Consider the following 25,618-nt stretch of genomic DNA (forward strand, 5'->3'; position numbering starts at 1 on the left):
CCCCCCTCCCCTCCCACCCTCTCTCGCTCCCCCCTCCCCCCCCACCCTCCTCACGCTCACCCTCCCCTCCCCACCCTCTCTCGCTCCCCTCCCCCCCCACCCTCTCTCGCTCCCCTCCCCCCCCACACCTCTCCCTCCCCCTCCCCCCACCCACTCTCGCTCCCCTCCCCCCCACCACTCACTCGCACCCCTCCCCCCCACCCCCACTCCTCCACCCACTCCCCCCACCCCTCTCTCCACCCCCCCCCCACCCTCTCTCAGCTCCCCTCCCCCCCACCCCTCTCTCGCTCCCCTCCCCCCCACCCCTCTCTCGCTCCCTCCCCCCACCCCCTCGCCCCTCCCCCCACCTCTCTCCCCCTCCCCCCCCACCCTCTCTCGCTCCCCTCCCCCCCACCCCCTCTCACGCCACCCTCCCCCCCACCCTCTCCCGCTCCCCTCCCCCCCACCCTCTCTCGCTCCCCTCCCCCCCACCCTCTCTCGCTCCACCTCCCCCCCCACCCTCTCTCGCTCCCTCCCCCCCACCCTCTCTCGCTCCCCTCCCCCCCACCCCACCTCTCCCTCCCCCCCCCACCCTCTCTCGCTCCCCTCCCCCCCACCCTCTCTCGCTCCCCTCCCCCCCACCCTCTCTCGCTCCCCCTCCCCCCCACCCTCTCTCGCTCCCCTCCCCCCCACCCTCTCTCGCTCCCCTCCCCCCCACCCTCTCTCGCTCCCCTCCCCCCGCACCCACCCTCTCTCGCTCCCCTCCCCCCCCACCCTCTCTCGCTCCCCCTCCCCCCCCACCCTCTCTCGCTCCCCTCCCCCCCCACCCTCTCTCGCTCCCCTCCCCCCCCACCCTCTCTCGCTCCCCTCCCCCCCCACCCTCTCTCGCTCCCCTCCCCCCCACCCTCTCTCGCTCCCCTCCCCCCACCCTCTCTCGCTCCCCTCCCCCCCACCCTCTCTCGCTCCCATCCCCCCCACCCTCTCTCGCTCCCCTACCCCCCACCCTCTCTCGCTCCCCTACCCCCACCCTCTCTCGCTCCCCTACCCCCACCCCTCTCTCGCTCCCCTACCCCCACCCTCTCTCGCTCCCCTACCCCCACCCTCTCTCGCTCCCCTACCCCCCACCCTCTCTCGCTCCCCTACCCCCACCCTCTCTCGCTCCCCTACCCCCACCCTCTCTCGCTCCCCTACCCCTCCCTCTCTCGCTCCCCCTACCCCCACCCTCTCTCGCTCCCCTACCCCACCCTCTCTCGCTCCTACCCCCACCCTCTCTCGCTCCCCTCCCCCCACCCTCTCTCGCGCTCCCCTCCCCCCACCCCCTCTCTCTCGCTCCCCTCCCCCCCACCCCCTCTCTCTCGCTCCCCTCCCCCCCACCCCCTCCTCCTCCCTCTCACCACCTCCCCCACCCCCTCCTCCTCCCTCTCACCACCTCCCTACCCCCTCTCTCTCCCCCCTCTCCCTCTCCCCTGCCCGAGCCCTCATCCCCCGCTCCAATCCCTCTTTCCGCCCCGGGGCCCGGGCCTCGGCACCTGGATGAACGCGTTCCCTCGGCCGTCACCCTGATGCCGTTGGCCGAGGCGAACACCCGCAAAGACATGGCCCAGCCGAGTCCAGCGCCCCGGTCAGCTCAAGGTCCGCAGCTGCTGTTCGGCCGCAGGCCACAAAGCACCCGAGCCCAGCACCGGCGATGGCTCCACGGAGCTCCGTGCCGCCCCACGCACTGACATGGCCCCGCCCTCCCGAGCTGGCTTGAAGAGCACCGATTGCGGCTGTGAGAGACGACCGGCGGGCCCGGTTGCCGGGGTAACCCTTCCCACTCTCCAAGCCCCGCCCCGAGATCAGCACTCCCGAGCCGAGCGGGGAACAGAGAGAGACGCCGCGTCTCAGCTGCTCCTGCTGCGCGCGCACCCTTTGCTAAGGTAGCGGCGCTCGGCTGAGGCCCACCCCTCCAGCCTTCACAAAGATGGTGGCGATCGGGGTCCGCTTGTTGACTGGGACCGGGAGGTGCCTAGCTCGGGTGTGGGTGCGGAGGAGAGGCCGAGGCTTCGAGGCCTACCTGGAAAAAACGGGGAAAGGTAGGAAAATTAATGAGATTAGATAAAAGATTTAGAAAGTAATTAACTTTTTTAAAGAACCATGTGTGTTTTAAAAGCAACGTTTTTTGAAAGACGCAGAAAGCGGGAAAAAGAAAGGAAAAGTTTGGAATCAAGATGGCGGCGACTCACCTCGGTTCAGAACGATAAGGCCCGCCCACACACGCACCGATTGGTCGACCGTCAGGTCACCAAAGCATAGGATTGGTCAATCGTCCCGTCACTCGACCGTAGGAGGGCCTGGCTGCACGCGCCAGGAACCCGGCGTACGATTGGACAACCTCGAGGTCACTCTGTCGCTAATGAGCGGATAATGAGATGCTAATGAGCGGAATTTTGAACGTTTTTCGGATACCGCGGGCGCGATTTTTGTCCGGCCGAAATGTAAATACGCTTACGACCGTTTCGGAAAGGTAAACTTTCTTTCGACGTAACGCACGCGTAGGTACGCTCTATAACTTTCGAGCGCATAGCCGGACAGACGCACACGTGAGGACAGACAGACAGATAGACAGACAGACAGAAAGAAGTATCCGTTTATATATATAGATGCTGTTTGCCAAACTTATCATTAGCCCTATTTTTTTTTTAAAAAAGCTCTCTTAAAACAGATTTTGCAACTCTGTCCTTGTAAAGGATGTGTTTTTTCCCAATTGGACATGATTTGAAGCCGTTTTATTATTCGATAGAAAAATGTAATGCAACCACTGCAAAAATAATTTAAGATGTATGTACATATTGGAGGGAGAATCTGTCAGGGATTTGCTACCACCTAATATTTTTAACATTTTATAAATTGGGTATAGTAGTGTTTAAAAGTTTGTACAGAATACATTGACACTATTATTAAAAGCTAAAATGGAGTTAAGTTGTAAAATCTCATGGTTAAGCAAATATTAAATTGGAGCTGGTTTTCATGGGTAGGACACTGGTTGATTTCTTTACATGGCGAACTTCTGATTTAAGCTGGGCTTTCTAGAGGTGCTCGGCATTGGTAATATGCTTTTGCTAAAGGTGGGGTGGGGAATTAAGGATGTCAATCCACATTGATCCTACATACTTTGTTGAATAGAATTTTAAAACTTTCCCAAAAGGAGACTGTTTGGCCTATTTGTGCCAGTCCTCTCTGGGATATTTCATTAGTTCCTTTACCCCATAATCTTTCTTGCAGACCAGCTCAAATACAGCAGCAGAGGGGAGCTTCGGAGTGGGTTGCCTGCTTATCCCTTTAGGAAGAGAAATTACGTGTTCCATAGGGGCGAAGAGATGCTGAAAGAGGGTGGAAAAGGATCAAAACTGGACCGAATATATAAAATAGATCTGCGGGACGATTGGTTAAATGTGCATGTTTAAGTAAGAATCTATGACTGTTTAAGTTGTATTATGTTTGGTACGATTATAAATCTATGTTGTATGTTTATAGGGGGACAGAGTGATTATGGGTGGAGATCATTACTTTAAGTTTAACCATCCTCTGGAGGTTCCGAGTGGTCAACGAGCGTCTTCTGGGAATGCACTGCTTGGGGATGGTCCCAAAGACTTTGAATTTGCAAAAAATGAACTTTTGCATGCTCAACAGGCAAGGTAAAACAAAATGCTAATAGCCGTTTCTGAAAATTGGGTTAACAGATTGAAAACAGACACTTGCTTTGACACATGTTAACCTTTTGGACTCAAATTTGTAAATCGCAGAGTGTAAATGTTTGATAAACACCTGTATGAATGTATGTCCTGTACACCATATTTTACAATCGTCAAAATTATGGAATAAAGATGTTATGTTTTATAGTTTATATTTAAAAAAAAATACAAATAAATATGACAATCCTAGTATCCTGCCTCCTTGTAACATTCTGGACTTTTATAATTACCGCCACTAGATGAGGCTAATGTTATCTTCCCGGTGCTGTGAACAATACATGGATGTGTGAATTAGTGTTGGAGCACTGCATTTTTTTTGTCCTGCATTTTTTTTTTTGCCCATAACTGGTGGGATTTTGCTGGCTTTCTGCTTGCTGTGATTTTATTTCCAGCAGGGCACGTTTGAAATACTGGGTTACAGTAGTATTTTGCGATCAATATTCCAGATAATTTATCCTACTTGCGACTTTTTTACTGGGAAACCTGTGAAGTAGAAAAAAGGCAAAATAATTCTGCAGTTTAAAATAAAAAATTTTAAAGTTGTCTTTTAAATGTAAGATTTCTTCAGAATAATTGTACTCTGCAATCTTGTGTGGATGATTTGATTTATGAGAAGGCAAAATTATCTTTTTAATATGGTGCGTTTCCAATTATTTGCGTTCCAGATGATTTTCCAAAATTGTATACAGTAATAACTATTTATCTGTCCACTTAGTTGGTTAGGTGATTGGAGCAAGGGAAATGCAGTATGCTACATGTAGCTTTGTCACTACAGCTTTCTTTTTCTGTTATTTTGCTTCTAATTGTTTGCAAATATTGGTGGTTTTCATCTTTAATGCTCTAGAAAGTTAATTTTTCTTCCTGTAGTATTAAATGTGGAGGTTGGGTGTTAGGAAGAGTACTGGTATAACCATCATTTAATTGCACTTCACAGGACGGGTTGAAATGAAAGAGTGGAAAAGGAGGAGATGAAGCAGGAGAAGTATAGATAAGGAATTGGTACTGAAAAAAATTGGTGGAACTCAAAAGTTGAATAGGCACCCGGCCCAGATGGCATGCATTCTGGAATGCTGAGGGAAATCAGGGAGGAAATAGCAGAGTATATATCAAACATCTTTAGATATATGGAAACGATGCCAGAGGACTAAAAGGTTGCCAGTGTAACACCTCTGTTTAAAAAAAAGAAAGAAAGGCATAAATCAGGTAACTATAGACCAGTCAGCCTAACATGGATCGTAAGTAAGCTTAATACAGGATATAATTAATACTTGCCTAGAAGAACATGGCTTTGTAAAAGGCAAGTTGTGGTCTAGCAAATTTAGTAGAGTTCTTTAAAGAAATAATGGAGTGTATTGGTAAATGAAGTATAGTGGATGTTGTGTGTGTAGATAGATTTTCAAAAGACATTTGATAAGATGCTGTGTAGGCTTGTTGATAAAAATTAATACATACACATTAAAAGGAGTGTGGCAGCACAGTTAGGAAGTTGGTTAAAGGACAAAAACAGAGAGTAGTAGTTAATGATTTTTTTTTGCATATATCTATCTATTTATCTTATCTATTTACCATGAGAATATGGACTGTTTACCTGTGAAGAGGACTGTAAGTGACTTTAGGAGGATGCAGGTTAGTACGTAGATTGGGCACATCGATGTCCGATGAAATTTAATGCAGAGAAATGTGAAGGTGATACAATTGGGAGGAAGAATAAGACATAAACGTTAAATGGCAAAGCTTCAAAGGGAGTAAGGCAGCAGATAGATGAAGTGGTTTTGATACACCAATCTTTAAAAGTGGGAGGACAAATTGCTGAAGTTGTAAAAAAACATATGGAATCCTAGGTTTTATAATGGAGTAAGAAAGAAAGACAGACTTGCATTTATATAGCGCCTTTCACGACCACCGGACGTTCCAAAGCGCTTTACAGCTAATGAAGTCATTTTGAAGTGTAGTCACTATTGTAATTTACGTGCAAGAGGTATTGCTGAATTTATCTAAATCATAGGATAGAATATTTTTTTCAGTTTTGGATGCTTTATTTTAGGAAAGACGTTAAGGCCATGAAGAGGATGCAGTAGAGATCCACCAAGATAATAGCAGCAATGAGAGGGAACATAGGAATAGAAGTAGGCCATTCATCACCTTGAGTCTGTTCCGCCATTCAATTAGTTCCTTTCTGATCTGTACCTGAACTCGATTTACCAGCTGTTGCTCCATACCCTTTGATACTCGTACCTAATAAAAATCTCAGTATTGAAAATTTCATTTGACCCAGGATCTACAGCCTTTTGGGGCTGAGACTTCTAGATTTCCGCTATCCTTTGCGTGAAAAACTGCTTCCTGATTTTACTCCTAGCTCTAATTTTAGGATTGCGCCCTCTGGTTCTGGATTCCCTCACCTGCGGAAATAGTTTCTCTGTATCTATCCTATTGAATCCCTTTATCATTTTAAACACCTCGATTAGATCACAGCTCAACCTTCTCATTTCAAGGGAATGCAACGTGTCCTCATAATTTAACCCATACTGTCCTGGTATCATTCTGGTAAATCTGCACTGTACCCCTTACAAGGCCAATAAGATGCGGTGCCCAAAACTGAACTCTAGTACTGCAGGTCTGACCAAGGCTCTCTACAACTGAAACATCACTTTTTCACTTGTGAATTTTTGGATCCAAAGTGGATGACTTCACACTTCCTCACATTGAACTCCATCTGTCACAGTTTTGCTCATTAACTTAATCTGTCTGTCTCTTTAATGCCCTGGTTCCTTCTACACAATTTACTGTGCCTCCTAACTTAGTGTCATCTGCAAACTTGGATACACAACGCTCTCTTCCTTCATCTAAGTCATTAATATATATGGTGAAAAGGTGAAGTCCCTATACAGATCTCTAGGGAATACCACTTGTCACAATCCTCCCATCAGAGAACATTCCTTTTAATGCTACTGTCTCCTACATCCCAACCAATTACTGACCTATGTCACCAGGTTACTTTCAAGGAAAGGCTACAGACACTGGCTCCTCTTCATTAGGAAAAAAGGTTAAGAGGAGATCTGATAGAGATGTTCAAATTTGAGGGATTTTGATGAGGTAAATTGGGAAAAACTATTTCCACTGTTTGGTGAATCAGTAATGAGACGGCATAAGTTTAGTATAATCAATTCAAGAATGTAGGGAGAGCTTAGGTGAGTTTTTTTACGCAGCAGATTGTTAAAATATGGAATGCTCTACCTGAAACCGTCGTGGAAGCAAAATCCACAATAGCTTTTAAAAGGGAAAGTGCTAAATATTTGGGGAAAAAAGTAAAATGGTGTGAGGAAAGGACAGAGGAATGGGATTTAGTGGATAGATCTTTGTGAGAGAACACAACCACAATGGGATGAATTACCACATCCTGTGCTGTAGAATTCTATGACTCAAAAGGTTATTGGTACATGTGGAGTTATTGATTCTAATCTGTTGGACAAATAAATCCTGTCGAGTTGAGGACTGAGTTATTGTTCTAATCAAATATATCAACAGGGAAAAATTAGATATCTCTCGGTCATTTTTCAAGCAGGTTTGCGGCTCCTCCTCATGGTTTTTCTTTTATTTTGGCAGACTTGAAGTTGAAATTGAAGAGGCGCGTTTGCAAGCCAAAAAGGAAATGATGCAGGGTATCCAAGTTGCAAAGCAAATGGCTCAGAAGGAATTATCTAGTCAAAAATCACTGTATGAAAATAAAATAAAAGAACTGGAAAAGGAATTGGTAATCTATTTTATATATTCTAATGTGGTTATTGTGTATTGCTGTTGATTTCTGCCAGCAACTTCTCTACTGCTGCTGACCTATCCAGGCTCAACGTTTTTGTCAGTGGGAGAGAGAAAAAGTTAGAGAATACACAGTCAGGATGAATTGAATACTGACATTGGCTGTAAGATGTGCTGAATTACTCTTTCTTGTGGTTTCTTTTTTTTTGCGTTTGATGCCTTGATAGCTTGTGCATGAAGTAAGTTGTGAAGTATAATAAACTATGTGGATGTGGTGTATTTGGACTTTGGACTTTCAGAAGGCTTTCGATAAGGTCCCGCTTAAGAGATTAGCGTGCAAAATTAAGGCACGTGGGATTGGGGGCAAGGTATTGACGGATAGAGAACTGGTTGGCGGACAGAAAGCAAAGAGTTGGAATAAACGGGTCATTTTCTGAGTGGCAGGCAGTGACTAGTGGGGTACCGCAAGGATCAGTCCTAGGACCCCAGCTGTTCACAATATATATTAATGATCTGGACGAGGGAATTGGATGTAATATCTCCAAATTTGCAGACGACACAAAGCTGGGGGGGGAGGATATGCTGTGAGGAGGATGTCGTGAAACTCCAGCACGATTTGGACAGGTTGGGTGATTGGGCAGAAACATGGCAAATGCACTATAATGTGGATAAATGTGAGGTTATCCACTTTGGTGGCAAAAACAGGAAGGCAGATTATTATTTGAATGGTAATAGATTGGGAGAAGGGGAAGTGCAAAGAGACCTGGGTGTTCTTGTACACCAGTCGCTGAAGGTAAGCATGCAGGTGCAGCAGGCGGTTAAGAAGGCAAATGGTATGTTGGCCTTCGTAGCAAGAGGGTTCGAGTACAAGAACAAGGATGTCTTGCTGCAGTTGTACAGGGCCTTGGTGAGACCACACCTTGAGTATTGTGTGCAGTTTTGGTCGCCTTACCTGAGGAAGGACGTTCTTGCCATGGAAGGAGTGCAGCGAAGATTCACCAGGCTGATACCTGGGATGGCAGGAATGACGTATGAGGAGAGATTGTGTCGATTGGGCTTATACTCACTGGAGTTTAGAAGATTGAGAGGGGATCTCATTGAAACCTATAAAATTCTGTCAGGCCTGGACAGACTAGATGCAGGAAGGATGTTTCTGATGGCCGGGGAGTCCAGAACCAGGGGTCATAGTCTAAGGATAAGGGGTAAGCCATTTAGGACTGAAATGAGGAGGAATTTCTTCACCCAGAGAGTGGTGAACCTGTGGAATTCTCTGCCACAGAGGGTGGTGGAGGCCAGTTCATTAAGTATATTCAAGAAAGAGTTGGATATATTTCTTGAGGCTAAAGGGATCAAGGGATATGGGGAGAAGGCAGGGACCGGGTACTGAATTTGGATGATCAGCCATGATCTCATTGAATGGCGGAGCAGGCTCGAAGGGCCGAATGGCCTACTCCTGCTCCTATCTTCTATGTATCTATGTATTTTGCTGGTCCCTGGGGTGTGAGGATAATAAGGACCAAGTTGTTTTAGTTTTCATGGGGATTTTATGTCGCACTGTATTTGCTGAGATTTTATCATATGATATATTTTAACAATTGTGTATGGTAATGGCAGTTGTATTCAATTTTTTAATATAGCAGTAAAACACATTTTAATGTGTTCAAAGGATGTTTGTAATTAACAAAAATTGTACTACATTAAATGGTAAAAACGGACAGTTTCAGCCCATAAAAGTCTCAAAGGAATAGGAAGTATCACTTTTTATAGTAATCCAATGTCTTGCTGAAAAGCAATATTCTCTCTACCACTTACTTCATGCAGAGAAAACATGCAGGTGAAAGTGATCACAAGACAGTCATCTTATTAAGGGATATAGAAAAGAGGAGTGACATATTGAAAATAAAGCTTAAGCAGTTTCGCACTCAGTGGAACTCTGAAGTGTGATTATAGCCTTGAAATCACTGTTATACATCCTTTAGTGCTATAATGTACTGTAGCCTTTGTGTGAGAGAACGGCAGTGCAGTGGTGTGGGCAAGTCAGACATGTGTCCCACCACTGGTACTTTGTGTTCATGCACTAATTCACTGTCAAAAGGTTACTATATCTCACTTTCTACCTGTTTGGGACTGAGTGCTGTATGTTTTTTTTTCTATTTGCAGTTTATATGAAGGTGAAAGCATGTAATCTATTTGCGTATCTCTCAATTTTTCTCATTTTATTGGCTCAGGTGAAGGAAAGCATAAAAAAGAAAGAAATTGAGGAGCTGCAGAATGTAAAAAAGCAACTTAAACAAGAGATGCAAGTAAATAGGCAACTTGAACAAGAGGTGGAAGTGAATAGGAAACGCCTAGAGCTGGAGACCTTGGCCACAAGACAGGTACAGCTCTATTTAAAAACTCATTTAATAAGACCAATAATAGTTTGCAGCCCTACCTCCAATATTGTCAGTACATTGATTCATCAGATTGAAGTTTGTTGACATTGGCAACAAATATTAATGTGTGGTAGAAGCCTGCAGTTGTGTCTTGCAACTGGAGCTGTTTCTGATCTTGTTTCAGTTGATAATGGTTTGGTATAATTTTTTTTGTTGCTGAATTGTTGCATTCAGAAATTTCATCTGTAATTCGTATTTAGGCCATCTGATTTTTTTTCTCAATCCTCAAATTGGGTGCAATCAGTTGCAAGCAAATAAATTCTTCAGTACAAAATAAATCAAGAAGTTAGGGTTTAATTGGGAATTCACAGCAAGTCAAAAAAACATTGTTTTCACTGCAACAGTGGGGCACGAGCTGAATTGATCAGAAGAAATCTGCTTTTGCAAAGTAGACAGGCATACATGTGACATGCAACATGAATAGTCATCCTTCTCTATTGCAACATGAATAGTCATCCTTATCTATTACAAGAGAGGAGATTAAATATTTTTTATCTTAATTTTGTTTGGGTTGAGCGTCGTGTTTCCGGTTTAATTACCTTTGGAGAATTATTATTGGGCTAAACCCTAAAATCAGTAGCCCTATGTGTATAAATATTGATGCAAATTCATTTTCTTGTAGCTTGTTGTTGTTAACCCATGGATCAAAGTAACGGGGAGAAATTTTGAATATTACATACATAAAATATGATTGTTACTGCCTCACTGTCAGTGGAATGATCCAACAGATCACCTTAGTGAAGTGACATGAAAGAAACAAAGATCACGTGAATAGCTAAGGAAGTGAGAGGCCTAAGGAAAATGTGTGAAAGCGGTAGAGGGTGTAATACCTAGTGGCCAGGTTGAATTAAAACAGGTTTGAAATTGAAATAGAAGATGTTGGCAAAGCACAAGTGTTCACCAGCTCTGAAAAGAGAAAACCGGTCACTAGATTGGGTGCAGCCTCCCTTGCACCCCCACCAGTGATCTGTTCTGATGAAACATCTCTCTCTCTCTCTCCACCCAAAATGCTAACCCTTCTTTCCTTCCCATCCCTTTCGTTTGCATCCCCCCCCCCCCCACAATTTACAGAACGCAGCAAGTGAGTGAAAACCATGCCGAACATTGGCTTTGGTAACATTCCATACATGGATGGGCCATGACTGGAGGACCAGAGACATGTCGTGCAGCAGCTCTGCATAAGTGATGGGGAGGTGGGTCACAGGTGCCCCTTGGGTTATATTACAAGTATCATTGCTTTACTCTCTGCTATAAAGAACGACTTGTATTTATATTGAGCCTTTCACATCCTTGGGATGTCCCAAAGCGCTTTAATGCCAATTAAGTAGTTGAAGTGCAGTCACTGTTGTAATGCTAACCTTTGACGTGATGTATTGTGCTGTTCTACTCGGCAATGCCTGGAATGCAGCCTGCTTGGGTCCAAGTGCTCTGGACAACAGCTAAGGCAAATACTGTCGGGTTAAGGTTGTTCAAATATAGCCTTTCTACCTGGGGTAATGGGCATGGTCACTTACATGACGTCCAAAGCTGTAGGTACCTACAGGAAACTTTGATATCCGGCACCGACGGGACCGGTGTGTTGCCGATCTATCAAAACTGCCGGACATACAAAGTTAATGTTGAAGCATATGGAGGTTTTCATCTCCGTATCTGACAACAAACACTGTTGCTTAGCAACAGCTTCTAAAGAGTCGGCTGCAGCTGCAAGCGTCTCTAGCTGAAGCTGTTGCTATAGCTGCAGACCTTGCAGTGGCTGACTTGGGGGGGGGGGGGGTGGGGGGGGAAAGAACAAGATCTAAAAAAACTTATAGAAAATGGCTCCTGATTTTTGCCGTTAGATTGAGTATTCCGGACATACAACCTCTGGATAAACCAAAGTTTCCTGTACTAATGTTGAACATCTGTGATGAGGGTAAAAGTGACACACAGGTTCCAGAAATGGTGGTGGTTTATTAGGCTTTGTTTCTGGGCTTTTTACGCTAGCAGTAATCCACTTGTTTCAGTGGGTTACGATTGCAGTGGGCTTTATCAGCTTTCAGCTGTTGGCGGGGGGGCAATAATCTGTCCCATGGTAAGCACACCTCCTGTCAGCTGAATGAAAACTGGCCTTGGCACTGTAATAGTGGTCTGGCCTCTGCCCAAGAAGGATTAAAAATAAAATGAGCAACAACATTACAGAAAAGTTTTACTTTTTTCTCCCATTTTTCTTTGGCAATTTTCTTCCCTCTTCATCTCCCAAAGACTTAAACTTCTTGCTGGACTATGTTTCCATGGACACCTCTGGTACCTGAGTTATCATTAATCAGGTGCGAACCCCAGTGGTGAGTATTAGTAGGTGATTCAACCTCACAGTGCAGCTCAATTCCATCTTCTCCCAATGTCTAGACTCATGCACTTCTCACAGTTGTGCTATCCAGAGCACCAAATCTGGGGCCCCTACCAGATCAGCTAGCTCAGCACGGACTGGCAATCAGACCTGGGACCTGCACCTACACATTAGATCTCTCATTGAGTGCTCAGAATTTAAATGTTAATTTTCTCACCTAAGTATGTCTGTCATTACACAATGATCTAAAGTATTATTTTGGTGTCATTTACCAGAAGAAAACATGCATTAGTTATCCAGTGTATTTTTGGGAGCTAAATTAAACTATTGTGTTTTTAACTTGCCTCCCAGGCTCTAGAAGATCATCATATACGCCATGTAAAGTTTCTTGATGCTCTGGAGGCAGAGAAGAGAAAGATGACAAAGGACTTGGAGAGAATGCAGCAAGAACAGAAAAAGAGACTGGAGACTCAAAATAATACTTCATCTAAAAGTATGTTGCCTTTTAAAATATTAACACGTGGCACAAATTGCTTGTGCGATCAATTTCCCTCCGTCTGTAATTCCTGATCTCAGCCAGTCTGCTGTTCGGAGGGAAAATTGAAGGGAGAGTTAATATCCATGTGTCACTACTGCACATCTAGTGGCTGACTCTCTGTCAGAGATATGGGACCAAGTCACTCACCCACCTTGCATGCACTGATGTCAAGTGGTTTCTCTAAACCAAATGCATAGTCTGCAGCAGTCAGTCGGAATTATTATTAACTGGTACTGTGGATGTGAGAGGATGTGGGGATGGTGTTCAATAGCGTAGCATACTATCATTTCATGCTGCAATCTGGTTTTGAATCCCTATTCTTGTTCTCTCCCCTCACTCTTGCTCTCTCCTCCTTTATCTCTCTCTCACTCTTTTTCTTCTCTTCCCCTCGCCTCTTTGCCCACCACCCTCACTTTCAAAAGGTGGTACAGCCCCACCGTACAAAATTGCACACATTCAACCTCTGCGTGAGCACAAGGAGTGTTTGTGTGGCAAGATATATTTTGGTACAATCGTTGCTGGTGACAAATCTAGGTGAAAAGTTAGTCAATAGAGCAGGGCACCATTAAGGCTACAAAGAATACAAGAAAAGACGAGGTAACATATAATAATAAGGTAACATAGCTTGGGTTGTGAAGTAAGGATTGACGGAAGCAAGACGTTCCACATTTGAAATCCTGGAAGAATGGGAGCAGGAATTTACAAAGACATAGACAGATTGTGTGAGTGGGAAAAACTGTGGCAGATAATGTTCAATGTGGGGAAGTGTGAGGTCATCCACTTTGGATCCAAGAAAGGACAAATTGGAATGTTTTCTTAATGGTGAGAAAGTAGGAACTGTGGAGGAGCAGAGAGATTCGGGTATCCAGGTACACATCATTAAAAGCTAGTGCTCAAGTACAAAAAGCAATCAAAAAGGCTAATGGAATGTTGGCCTTTATCTGAGGTAGGCTGGAATACAAAGGTGAGGAAGTTATGCTTCAGTTGTACAGAGCCTTGATCAGAACCCATCTGGAGTACTGCATTCAGTTTTGGGCACTGCACCTCAGGGAGGATATACTGGGCTTGGAATGTACAGTGCCAATTCACCCGCGTGATATCAGGGCTGAAAGGGTTAAATTATGAGGACCGGCTGCATAAACTTGGCTTGTATTCCTTTGAGTTTAGAAGGTTGGAGGGTGATCTAATTAAGGGGTTTAAAATGATAAAAGGATTCGGTAAAGTAGATAGAGAGAAGCTATTTCCTCTGGTGAAGGAATCCAGAACTAGGTTGGCATAATCTTTAAATTAAAGCTAAGCCATTCGGGAGTGAAATCAGCAAGCACTTTTTTCACACACAAGGTAGTGAAAAATGTGCAATTCTCCACCCCAAAAGGCTGTGGCTGCTGGGTCTGTTGACATTTTCAAGACTGAGATGGACAGATTTTTATTAATTGAGGGTGTCCAGGGATATGGATCAAAGGTGGGTAAACTGAGTTGAGATACAAGATCAGCCATGATCTAATAGAATGGCGGAACAGGCTTGAGGGGCTGAATGGCCTATTCCGGTTCCTATGAAAATTATTCTCGGCCGCATTCGAACACGTCCGAAGACTACTAGCTACCCTAATCCGTGCATGTTGACATTATTTAGGCTATGAATCCCGACTTCTCATTGTGACCCCTTCGTGGCCTCCATTAAACCAACATTGCTTCCCTCCTTCACTTGGTACCATTCTGATAACTAACTTTCTCTCCTCAAACTTCACCCAGGTACACATTGATCACTGATGTATCTTCACTTGTCTTTCTGCCATTCCCAAAATGGAGTAGTATATTGTAAACAAATATATAAAATGCTGATCAAATATAGAAAAAAGCTTAGATGTAAGAAACCAGTTAATTGCTGTGTATGGCTTGTGTCCCTCTTCCCCTTTACTTGTTGGACGATTTGTATTCAACACTTAAACATCCTTTATGTATTTTACACAGTAAGCTGAATTGATGAATAATTTATCCCCCAATTTGTTTTTCAGATCATTCATACTGGAGCTCCATGAAACTTTCAATGATGATCCAGGAAGCTAACACCATTAGCAACAACCTGAGAAAGCACACAGTTTTCAGTAGGTTAGCATCACCAAAAAAAAAAACATATATAATGGCCATCGTTCTTACTATTGAACAACAGAGCTCATTCTCTGAGCCAGATGGTTTTCATTTCAGATTACTGTAATTGAGTTTGCTTGACATTACAAGCATCTTAATTAGAAAATGATTGACCATAAATTGTTTTGATGCATTCAGTTATGTAGATTGTGGGTGACTACCTCTGGTTTATATATCTATTTATATATGCAATTGTTCAGATTCTATTAGATGTAGGCGATTAAATTTAAATGTTGTTAATTGGAAGCTGAGTAAGGATATCCCATAGCGGTGACATCTGTATATAAAATAATCTAGAGAATACAAAGGATGGTTGTCAAGTGTTCTTGATGTGGTATTTTTAATTTATAGGTAGCATAATGGTTAAACTTGCGTACAACTTTGCTTGCAAACATTTCATTTTCAGAATTGAATTTTTTGTGGGTATATTTTTCTTTTTGTTAGCTTTTCAGTGGCGTGTAGAATTAAAGGCAATGGGGGAAAAATTCAGTTGCTTAGCTCCTCCAGTTAGCGCCCTAACTGGACGCAAAGAAACTAGCGCCTGGGTGCGGCGCCGCCAACACCTCCCGCGAAATTCAGCAGGAGGTTAGCGGCGGGGGTAACCGGTAGAGCCCTGCGGCGCCACCGGCGATGACGTCATTACCGTGCGCAGCGCCCCGGCCACTATCTTTGGGAGCGTCCCCCGACTTACCGCCGGACGGGGTAATGGGGGCTATTTAAAGGCAAGGTGCGGGGCGGCCATTTTTGTTGCTGGCCGCCTGCCAGCACCTGCCTCCGCTCCCGTCCCCGGCCTCCTTACCCGCCCTGCCCGTCCCTGCAGAGTGCCAGCTGCGCTCCATGAGCCCGGCACCTCTCTTGAGTGCCGGGCTCTTTTGCCGGCACTCCCGATCCCCAGGGGCCCAGAAGGGGAGGAAGGCCTGCAATACCGCAGCGTTATGTGCTGCGATATTCCCTCTCTGCGCCCCAAGAGGGAGGCAGGGCGCTTCCAGTAGAGCCCTGCTTCCCTCTTGGGACGCTACCACTCAATTTCCGTTGCAGGGGCACTACTTTAGCGCCCCGGCGAAGTTGGCGCTACTTAATTTTTAGCCCAATGAGTGCAAATCAAACGGTAAAGTTTATCTCAGATTTTTGTAATTAAACCCCCCCACCCCCCTCCAAAAATATAGCAAAATTGCTACGGAATTGTTCCAAATTTAGGAATAGCATCCATTAGAGAGATTGTCTGTAGTCTTTGATTCGTAAAAGTATTTCCCCCCCCCCCCCGCCATCTCTTGATACTGCATATCGCAACAACAACTTGAATTTATTTAGCATCTTTAAAGCATAATAATGTCCCAAATCACTTCACAGAAGTGTATTGAAAAAAAATGGACACCGAACCAAAGAGGCTGTTATTAGGAAGGGAGACTGTAAGCTTGGTCAAAGGAAGAGAGGGAGATGGGTTTAGTATGGAAATGTCAAATTGCTGGGCCTAGGCAGCTGAAGGCACAGCAGCCAATGGTGAGGCAACGGGAGGGGGATGCACAAGAAGCCAGAGTCAGGGTAACAGAGATCGAGGGAGATTGTAGGACTGGAGAAAGTTAGAGATGGGGAGGGGTGAGGCCATTAATGATAAATTTTAATTTGAGGTGTTGGAAGACTGGGAACTAATAGAGGTCAGTGAGGACAAGTGTGGATGAGTGAGTGGGACTTGGTGCAGAATAGGATACAGGTAGCAGAGTTTTAGATGAGCTGAAATTTATGGATTCATGATTGAGGTGGTCTCCTCCCAGGGCCTCGGCCACTGTCATTTTTGAGTCCGCAAGAAAGTGCCAGATGTTGCCTTTATTTCTCCTCCTACCGCCCATTGGGGAATCACCTTGCCTCCATTCTACTTTGTGTTAATAAAATGGGTGAGACTGGAAACGTTCTGTTTGAGGAACCATGCGCATAAACCACTTTTCTTACCGCTCTGTGCCATAACATCCTGGAGAGACAACCTGATGCACTGCCTGAAAACCAATTATTTTATAATATCTAAAAATGGTTGTTCATGGTAACATTAACGTTGGTTTTAAGAACAGGTCAGAATACTTCCAGGTGAAATGTTATAATTTGCTGACCTATTTGAAGGTTGTGGTTATATATACATTTTTGCTGACTGATCGTGCAGCACTAAAATTCTTGTATTTTTTTTTGCAGACACGAAGAGCCTGATAACGAAAATAAAAGCATCCAAACTCCAATTCAGGTGCAGGTTAAAAATACTAAGCTGGGCATAAGTACTTTCTGGAGCTTGGAAAAATTTGAATGGAAGTTGGCAGCTATGAGGGAACTTTATCAGGTAAAGCTTTATGTTCTAGCTATAACAGGTTGGAATATCTGTCCCAGCAATCCAGTGTCTTATTTAATACACACACAAGTAGCAATCTTTTCTCAGTATTCTGGACCGGTTAGCAGAAAGCAAAATCAAACTGTAATGGTTTCCTACAATTTCTATTTGCCACTTGGTGGTTCTTCATAATTAAAGGCTGCTGACTGTCTGTTTTTCAGTTACCAGGATTCCACGAAAACCAACTGACAGATTTATCCAGAAGCCAAAATAATAATAATAAAAATAAACCAAGTGCCTCAAATAGAGCCGACAGCCTTTAATTAGGGACTTCTCCCACTGTCCTGCTTTGTATTCCCTCTAACACTATACAGAAAATATTGCCATGTTACTATTGCAACTCCGTGTGTACTACTTTACACAGGGGCACAAATAATTTGGAAATGCTTCAGGATAAATTTCCATTTGCAAATGCAACCAAAACTTATTTACGTATCTTTGCACAGTTCTCTCTTTTTCTTTCCCTCTGTTTCATTTAAAGTTTCCCTATCTTCTATTATTTCTTTCCTTGCCTTGTTAATTCAATTTTTTTCTCTTCTGTTTTACTTTTTTATTACCATTTTAGTGTTTTGTTTTTTCTTTTTCGTCCTTTTGATTATTTGTTTATTTTCAGTTCTGCAGTCTATTCCTGCCTGATGATTTGTCTACTCTGGATTATAAAAATAGTTGATTAGAATCAAATGCAAAAGTGTCTTTTGAAAAGTATTGTGTGCTTGATTAGATCATAAAGTACATGGGCAACATTTTTTTAAAGTTACAAACGAAGTAAATATTTTAAAAAAGGAGGATCAATAAAGTAACCTGTGGCGATTTGATTTGTTGTGTTTACTGTGAAGCAGTGAAGCCAAATTAATACCGTGGGATAAAACATTACAGGGTTTCCTTTGCTATGCTCATAATATGCACGTGCTTTCATGTTATATTTTGTTATTTCACAGGTATTCACTTCAAGTACTTGCTACTAATATTATGCAAATTCCCATTTCTTTATCATAGCGTTTTTTATCTCTGCTTTTTTCCAATGTTGTTCAATCTTATGGACTGCTGTTTCTCTGATTTGTGCCATCCCTGTTGAGGCTTGATAAGCTGAGGTGTGAAAATAAAGCCAATTCTTCAAAATTTAATTGTATCCTTGCGCATGACATGGAGATTCATGGGCCATAAAAATGGAATCTGGACAGGTTCTGATAAAACAAATTCAGACGTCATAACCATTAGCCTGGCCTCTATCGGACACTGCTATCTGTCTTTTCCAACTGAGGTTTAATCAAAAGGTGATAACACAGGCTTTTTAAACACACCTTTTCAGATCTTCATATTTTGCAGACACTGCAAAATGTTCAGGCTTGTATTAAGCTTTACAGAAGAACATGGTAGTATTTTTTTGTAAAATTATTTCATACGCTTACGTTTTCTGAAAGCTTTAAAATGCTGCCTGTTTCACGGTCCTTTTTCTGCTTCACTTTTATTTATATTGACATTTATAGCTCAGCAGTAGCTTTCCATTGTGTTTTATTCATCTCTAGAGGCCCAGTTTTGAATAGAGGACTGTAAAATGAAAGCTGTTCCCTTCAGCTCTCAGGCAGTTATTTACCAAAGTTAGCTTTAAATTTGCAAGCTGATAGTTTAATCCCCTCTTGGAATGAGACAACTCACAGTCAAGTTCCTTTTTTGCCATTCTCCACCAGTCTGGATAGTACAGGGTTGCATACGTGATTTGTTATTCTGCATTGCCTTGTGTAATGAACATTTGTGCTATCCACTGATTTAACATTATTTAGTGTGTCTTTCAGCATTAAGGAACTGAGGAATTTCTACAAAGTTTGACAATTCAAAATTAAGCTTATATTTTTAAGGACAAAAACATCACTACGGTGTTAAGGGCAGTAACATAAAGAAAGACTTGCATTTATATAGCACCTTTCACGACCGCCGGACGTTCCAAAGTGCTTTACAGCCAATACAATGAAGTACTTTTTGAAGTGTAGTCACTGTTGTATGAATGTAATATAGTGTAGTCACTGTTGTAATGTAACATATGGAGTGATTAATTTTACAAGTAGCTTGTGATTTATGAACTCTTCACTTGCATTATTGATTGAGACCTCTTCTATATTTACTGCTGACCTTCACCACACCTGATTATGGAATGTTTTACGCTGTGATTTGAATAGTGTGGCAGGTGTTACAAATTACAGGCTGCTATAGGTTTCTTCTCGGGTTTGGTGGCAATAGTTACTCCCACAAGCTGATCCCATGTCCCTTATGCTGTGGGGTTGACTCATTGCCCAATATCTATTAAATGATGGGTTAACCCAGAGAATGTTCGAATGCATTCGATTTAACATGTGACCTGATATCTTTCACACATGCCTTCATGTGTACTTTTCCAATCTTCTAGTGGGCAAACAGTTTACGTTTTGTTGAGATGAGACCAGAATGAATCATGATGCTGTTTTATTTCTCAGTGAACCTACAGAGCAACTGCTATGATCAGACTTGTTTAATTACTGTAAATCAGTACAACTCGTCTTCAAATAATAATCAATATGTTATGCTTCCCCACACCAGTGGGCTATCTTGCTCGACAAACAAAATAATTTTTAACACTCCTGCATTTTAACCTTCTGAGTCAGGGTGAAAGCCTGCCCTAGCAGCTTACTGTTTAAAAACCTGACTTCTCAGTGGTTCCGTCACTATTTTACCTCTGTTTGCAACCAGAAGGAAGGGCTTATGCCACACCATCCCTGTTGGACACCAGGGACCAGGGGCTTCCCAACACAATGAGATGTTTAATTACAGAGATATGTTAAATTGCTTACTGTTTTTGGTGTTTGCCTCATTAGCATTTTAACCACCTTTTGTCTTGGTACTTCTGTTTTAAACTTGCGTGAATGCACCTTGCTTCAAACCCCAACATTTAAATGTAGCTCTTCCATATCTTTTCTGTGGAGAACTGGTCAAAAATCCTGAAATGTGACAGGAGGCAACATTCTGGCTTGCATTACTGTTTCTCTTTCAACAATACCCATTCTGGTTATAAACGTTATAATACATTTTCTCAACAGGGAAATGCACATTCTAGAGATGAAGAGCTTTTTTATGACCCTAATGATGACTGGGAAACTGACTTGACTCTCTCTTCCTCTTTCTCGAGAAGACGGTGAGTAGCTTTTGAAAAGTGCTTCCATGCAATTCAAAGTTGATTTGAAAACTTGAAATATTCTGGGTTGAAAAGATATAACACGATTAGAAATGTACCAATAAAAGATGGGAATCGCTTTGCTGGTGTCAGTAGTGGGTCATAACCTTCAGTCTAGGTGGCTTTTTTGAATCAGTAGTGCACCACTGGAGTTGCCAAAGCATTTTTCCCTCTCCCTTCCAGTCATGGGTGCAGCAATGACTTTGTTTTGTTACTTTTGACTGTAATATATATATATTTTATTTATTTATATATATATATATATATAAGACCTCTTCTGTCTGTCTGTCTGCCCGTCCTCAAGTTATAGAGCGTACCTACACGTGCATCACATCAAAAGAAAGCTTACGATTACGGACCGGTCATAGGCGTATTTACTTTTCCGTCAGACAAAAATCGTGCCCACGGTATCCAAAAAACGTTCAAAATTCCGCTCATTAAATGGGAAAAGTTCTGCTCATTTGCTCATTAGCATTGAGTGATGTGAAGGTTGACCAATCGTACGGTCGAGCGACCTGACAGTTGACCGACGGTTGACCAATCGCTGCGTCACGGGGGCGGGTTCATTGCGCGTGCGGGCGGGCCATCCTACAGTTGAGTGTTGAGTGACTTGACGATTGACCAATCCTGCAGTTCCCCCCCCCCCCGGTCGCGCGCCCTCTTCCCCCCCCGGTCGCGCGCCCTCTTCCCCCCCCGGTCGCGCGCCCTCTTCCCCCCCCGGTCGCGCGCCCTCTTCCCCCCCGGTCGCGCGCCCTCTTCCCCCCCCGGTCGCGCGCCCTCTTCCCCCCCGGTCGCGCGCCCTCTTCCCCCCCGGTCGCGCGCCCTCCCTCCAGTCGCTATCTCTCTCTTCCAACAACATGCCCTCGAAAAAGCCTCGGCACCGCCGGGCATTCCAGCTAGTCTATCTATCTATCTGTATACATATATATATATATATAAGACCTCTTCTGTCTGTCTGCCCGTCCTCAAGTTATAGAGCGTACCTACACGCGCGTCACATCAAAAGAAAGCTTACGATTACGGACCGGTCATAGGCGTATTTACTTGTCCGTCAGACAAAAATCGTGTCCACGGTATCCAAAAAATGTTCAAAATTCCGCTCATTAAATGGGAAAAGTTCCGCTCATTTGCTCATTAGCATTGAGTGACGTGAAGGTTGACCAATCGTGCGGTCGAGCGACCTGACAGTTGACCGACGGTTGACCAATCGCTGCGTCACGGGGGCGTGCGGGCGGGCCATCCTACAGTTGAGTGTTGAGTGACTTGACGATTGACCAATCCTACAGTTCAGTGACCTGATGGTTGACCAATCGGTGCGTGTGTGGGTGGGCCTTATCATTCTGAACCGAGGTGAGTGGCCGCCATCTTGATTCTTCACGATTTTTTTCCCACACTTTCTGTGTTAGGGAACTAAGGAAAATAACAATTTATTTGAGTTTTAAATTGTATTTAGCAACAGTAGGAAATGAAGTGATCCCCTGCCCTTCGCCCTGAGGCTCGCCTACTTTGACGGCCATTTCGAGCGGCTGTGCCGGCGCCGGGCACGGGCTAGCATCCCGGGAAGCCTGGGCCTTGAGTTGCGGGCCGTGCCGGGAGCCGCCGTGCACAAAACTTCCCCGCGGCGTCAACAGCCCCGCCCGAGAGCCCGACCCAAAGCCACCCGGTCACCGGCCGCGGCGGGCCGTGCCGGGAGCTGCCGCGCACAAAACTTCCCCGCGGCGTCAACAGCCCCGCCCCAGAGCCCGACCCAAAGCCATCAGGTGAGCGGCCGCGGCGGCCCAGTCTCTCTCTCTCTCTCTCTCTCTCTCTCTCTCTCTCTCTCTCTCTCACACAACCAATTTCTCTCTCTCTCTCTCTCTCTCTCTCTCTCACTCCCAGTCTCTCTCTCTCTCTCACTCCCAGTCTCTCTCTCTCTCTCTCACTCCCAGTCTCTCTCTCTCTCTCACACTCCCAATCTCTCTCTCTCACACTCCCAATCTCTCTCTCTCACACTCCCAATCTCTCTCTCTCACACACTCCCACTCTCTCTCACACTTCCACTCTCTCTCTCTCTCTCTCTCTCTCTCTCTCTCTCTCTCTCTCGCACACTCCCAGTCTCTCTCTCTCACTCTCAGTCTCTCTCTCTCACTCCCACTCCCAGTCTCTCTCTCTCTCTCTCTCTCACACTCCCAGTCTCTCTCTCTCTCTCACCCCCAGTCTCTCTCTCTCTCTCACACTCCCAGTCTCTCTCTCTCACACTCCCAGTCTCTCTCTCTCTCACACTCCCAGTCTCTCTCTCTCTCACACTCCCAGTCTCTCTCTCTCTCACACTCCCAGTCTCTCTCTCTCTCACACTCCCTCTCTCTCTCACACTCCCACTCTCTCTCTCACACTCCCTCTCTCTCTCTCTCTCTCTCTCACACACTCCCAGTCTCTCTCTCTCTCTCTCTCTCTCTCTCACACACACTCCCAGTCTCTCTCTCTCTCACACTTCCAGTCTCTCTCTCTCTCTCTCACACTTCCTGTCTCTCCAATTCCAATTTTCCAATTCCAATTCCAATTAAAATGCTTTATTGGCATGAAAGTTTACAGAGAACCATATTGCCAAAGCTTACATAGCAAAAAGGTACAGTTTTCCAACATTCTGTAGGTGTCAATCGATTTGACATTTGTTGGGTACATACAATATTACTTTTAAACAATATTAATTTTAAACAGTCTTTGTACTTCATTTGGTACGTTCAATATTAATTTTAAACAGTCTTAATTTTAAACAGTCCTCAGGTTGTGACATGTTGTTACATATTTGGCCCCAAGGTATGGTCTGTCTCCTTCTCCTAGGACTAATCTCAATTTTGACAGATCATCCAATTCCTTGAAATCTGGGGTTGTTTGGCTTAGCTTGTTGAATAATATGTTTCTTGATGTGTTGAATTTTTCGCATTTTAGGAGGAAATGCATTTCTGTTTCAACCTCGCCAGCCAGACATTGATCGCATATTCTATTCTCTCTAGGCTGCCAGGATTTCTTGTATCTGCCTTTTTCAATTTCCAGTTGGTGGTCGCTTAGTCTGTACCTGGTGAGGGTCTGTCTCTGTTTTGTGTCTCTGATGGTCGTGAGGTAGTCTGCCAGTTTATATTCTCTTTTTAGGGCCCGGTAACATTCTAATCTGCTTTGGCTTTCGGTTATTTTGTTCCAATGTTCCAGGTAGGTTTCTTTGCATTTTTTAATGATTTGGTTCACTCGGATTGGTGTTTGGACGGCTGTGTTGGTCTGGGGCTGGTCAGGGTCCGGCTGAGTACTTAGTTTCCGTAGCAGCTGACTCAGGGGACTCTTTTCTGGGTTTAGCTCTTGGGTCTGAAAGGCTTTGAAATGAAGGGTGTCTGGGGAGCTAGATTTGAGGTGATTTAGGAAGTTTAGTGCTCGTTTTTGGATGTTTATTATCAGTGGGTATCTGCCTAGTTCGGCTCTGCATGCATTTGTTGGCGTTTTTCTTTGGGTGCGAAGGATGCTTCGGCAGAATTCTGCATGTAGGGCTTCTATTGTATGTTTTTCCCATTTAGTGTAGCTTTGGTGATTTAGCGGGCCCCATACTTCACTACCGTACAGTGCAATGGGCAGGATTATGCTGTCAAATATTTTGAGCCAGATTTTGATTGGGATTTGGATGTTGTAGAATTTTCTTTTTATTGCATATAGGGCTCTTCGGGCTTTTTCTTTTCTCTCTCTCACAAACTCCAGTCAGTCTCTCTCTTCTCCAGTCCAGTCTCTCTCTCTCTCCCCAGTCGCTCTCTCTCTCACCAGTCCTCTCTCTCTCTTCCCTCTCTTCTCTCTCTCCTTCCCTCTCTTCTCTCTCTCCTTCCCCTCTTCTCTCTCTCTCCTTCCCCCTCTCTCTCTTCCTTCCCCCTCTCTCTCTTCCTCTCTCTCTCTCTCTCTCCCCCTCTCTCTCTCTCTCTCTCTCTCTCTCCTTCCCCTCTCTCTCTCTCTCTCTCTCCTTCCCTCTCTCTCTCCTTCCCTCTCTCTCTCCTTCCTCCTCTCTCTCCTTCCCTCTCTCTCTCCTTCCCTCCTCTCTCTCTCCTTCCTCTCTCTCCTTCCCCTCTCTCTCCTTCCCCCTCTCTCTCCTTACCCCTCTCTCTCCTTCCCCTCTCTCTCCTTCCCCTCTCTCTCTCCTTCCCCCTCTCTCTCCTTCCCCTCTCTCTCCTTCCCCTCTCTCCTCCCTTCCCCTCTCTCTCTCTCTCTCTCTCTCTCTTCCCTCTCTCTCTCTCTCTCTCCTTCCTCTCTCTCCTTCCTCTCTCTCTCCTCCCTCTCTCTCTCCTTCCCTCTCTCTCTCTTCCTCTCTCTCTCCTTCCCTCTCTCTCTCCTTCCCTCTCTCTCTCCTTCCCCTCTCTCTCCTTACCTCCTCTCCTTACCCCTCTCTCTCCTTCCCCTCTCTCTCCTTCCCCTCTCTCTCCTTCCCCTCTCTCTCCTTCCCCTCTCTCTCCTTCCCCCTCTCTCTCCTTCCCCCTCTCTCTCCTTCCCCCTCTCTCTCCTTCCCTCTCTCTCTCCTTCCCCCTCTCTCTCTCCTTCCCTCTCTCTCTCCTTCCCCTCTCTCTCTCCTTCCCCCTCTCTCTCCTTCCCCCTCTCTCTCTTCCCCCTCTTCTCCTTCCCCTCTCTCTCCTTCCCCCTCTCTCTCTCCTTCCCCCCTCTCTCTCTCCTTCCCTCTCTCTCTCTCCTTCCCTCTCTCACACTCCCACTCTCTCTCTCACACTCCCTCTCTCTCTCTCACACACTCCCAGTCTCTCTCTCTCTCTCTCTCACACACTCCCAGTCTCTCTCTCTCTCACACTTCCAGTCTCTCTCTCTCACACTTCCTGTCTCTCTCTCTCTCTCTCTCTCTCTCTCTCACAAACTCCCAGTCAGTCTCTCTCTCTTCTCCCCAGTCTCTCTCTCTCTCCCCCAGTCTCTCTCTCTCTCTCTCTCTCACCCGTCTCTCTCTCCTTCCCTCTCTTTCTCTCTCTCCTTCCCCCTCTTTCTCTCTCCTTCCCCCTCTCTCTCTCCTTCCCCCTCTTTCTCTCTCCTTCCCCCTCTTTCTCTCTCCTTCCCCCTCTTTCTCTCTCCTTCCCCCTCTTTCTCTCTCCTTCCCCCTCTTTCTCTCTCCTTCCCCTCTTTCTCTC

At 45.0% G+C, this 25,618-nt stretch overlaps 1 protein-coding gene across 1 annotated transcript in view; it reads left to right on the forward strand.

Annotated features, from left to right (window-relative positions):
- Positions 1-3,411: 3,411 nt before the first annotated feature.
- Positions 3,412-25,618, forward strand: part of LOC147121892 (kinesin-like protein KIF14) — a 54,322-nt gene continuing 32,115 nt past the window's right edge. The window contains exons 1-7 of the mRNA XM_085982419.1: positions 3,412-3,656; positions 7,317-7,464; positions 9,695-9,844; positions 12,579-12,720; positions 14,781-14,874; positions 17,095-17,236; positions 20,353-20,447. Of these exons, the coding sequence (XP_085838545.1) occupies positions 3,511-3,656; positions 7,317-7,464; positions 9,695-9,844; positions 12,579-12,720; positions 14,781-14,874; positions 17,095-17,236; positions 20,353-20,447 (917 nt within the window). The 5' untranslated portion in view covers positions 3,412-3,510. The remainder of the gene's footprint in view (positions 3,657-7,316; positions 7,465-9,694; positions 9,845-12,578; positions 12,721-14,780; positions 14,875-17,094; positions 17,237-20,352; positions 20,448-25,618) is intronic.

Source organism: Somniosus microcephalus, chromosome 3 (genome assembly GCF_052327205.1).
Source record: "Somniosus microcephalus isolate GS21.2 chromosome 3, FLI_Smic_1.0, whole genome shotgun sequence".
Classification (NCBI taxonomy): Eukaryota; Metazoa; Chordata; class Chondrichthyes; order Squaliformes; family Somniosidae; genus Somniosus; species Somniosus microcephalus.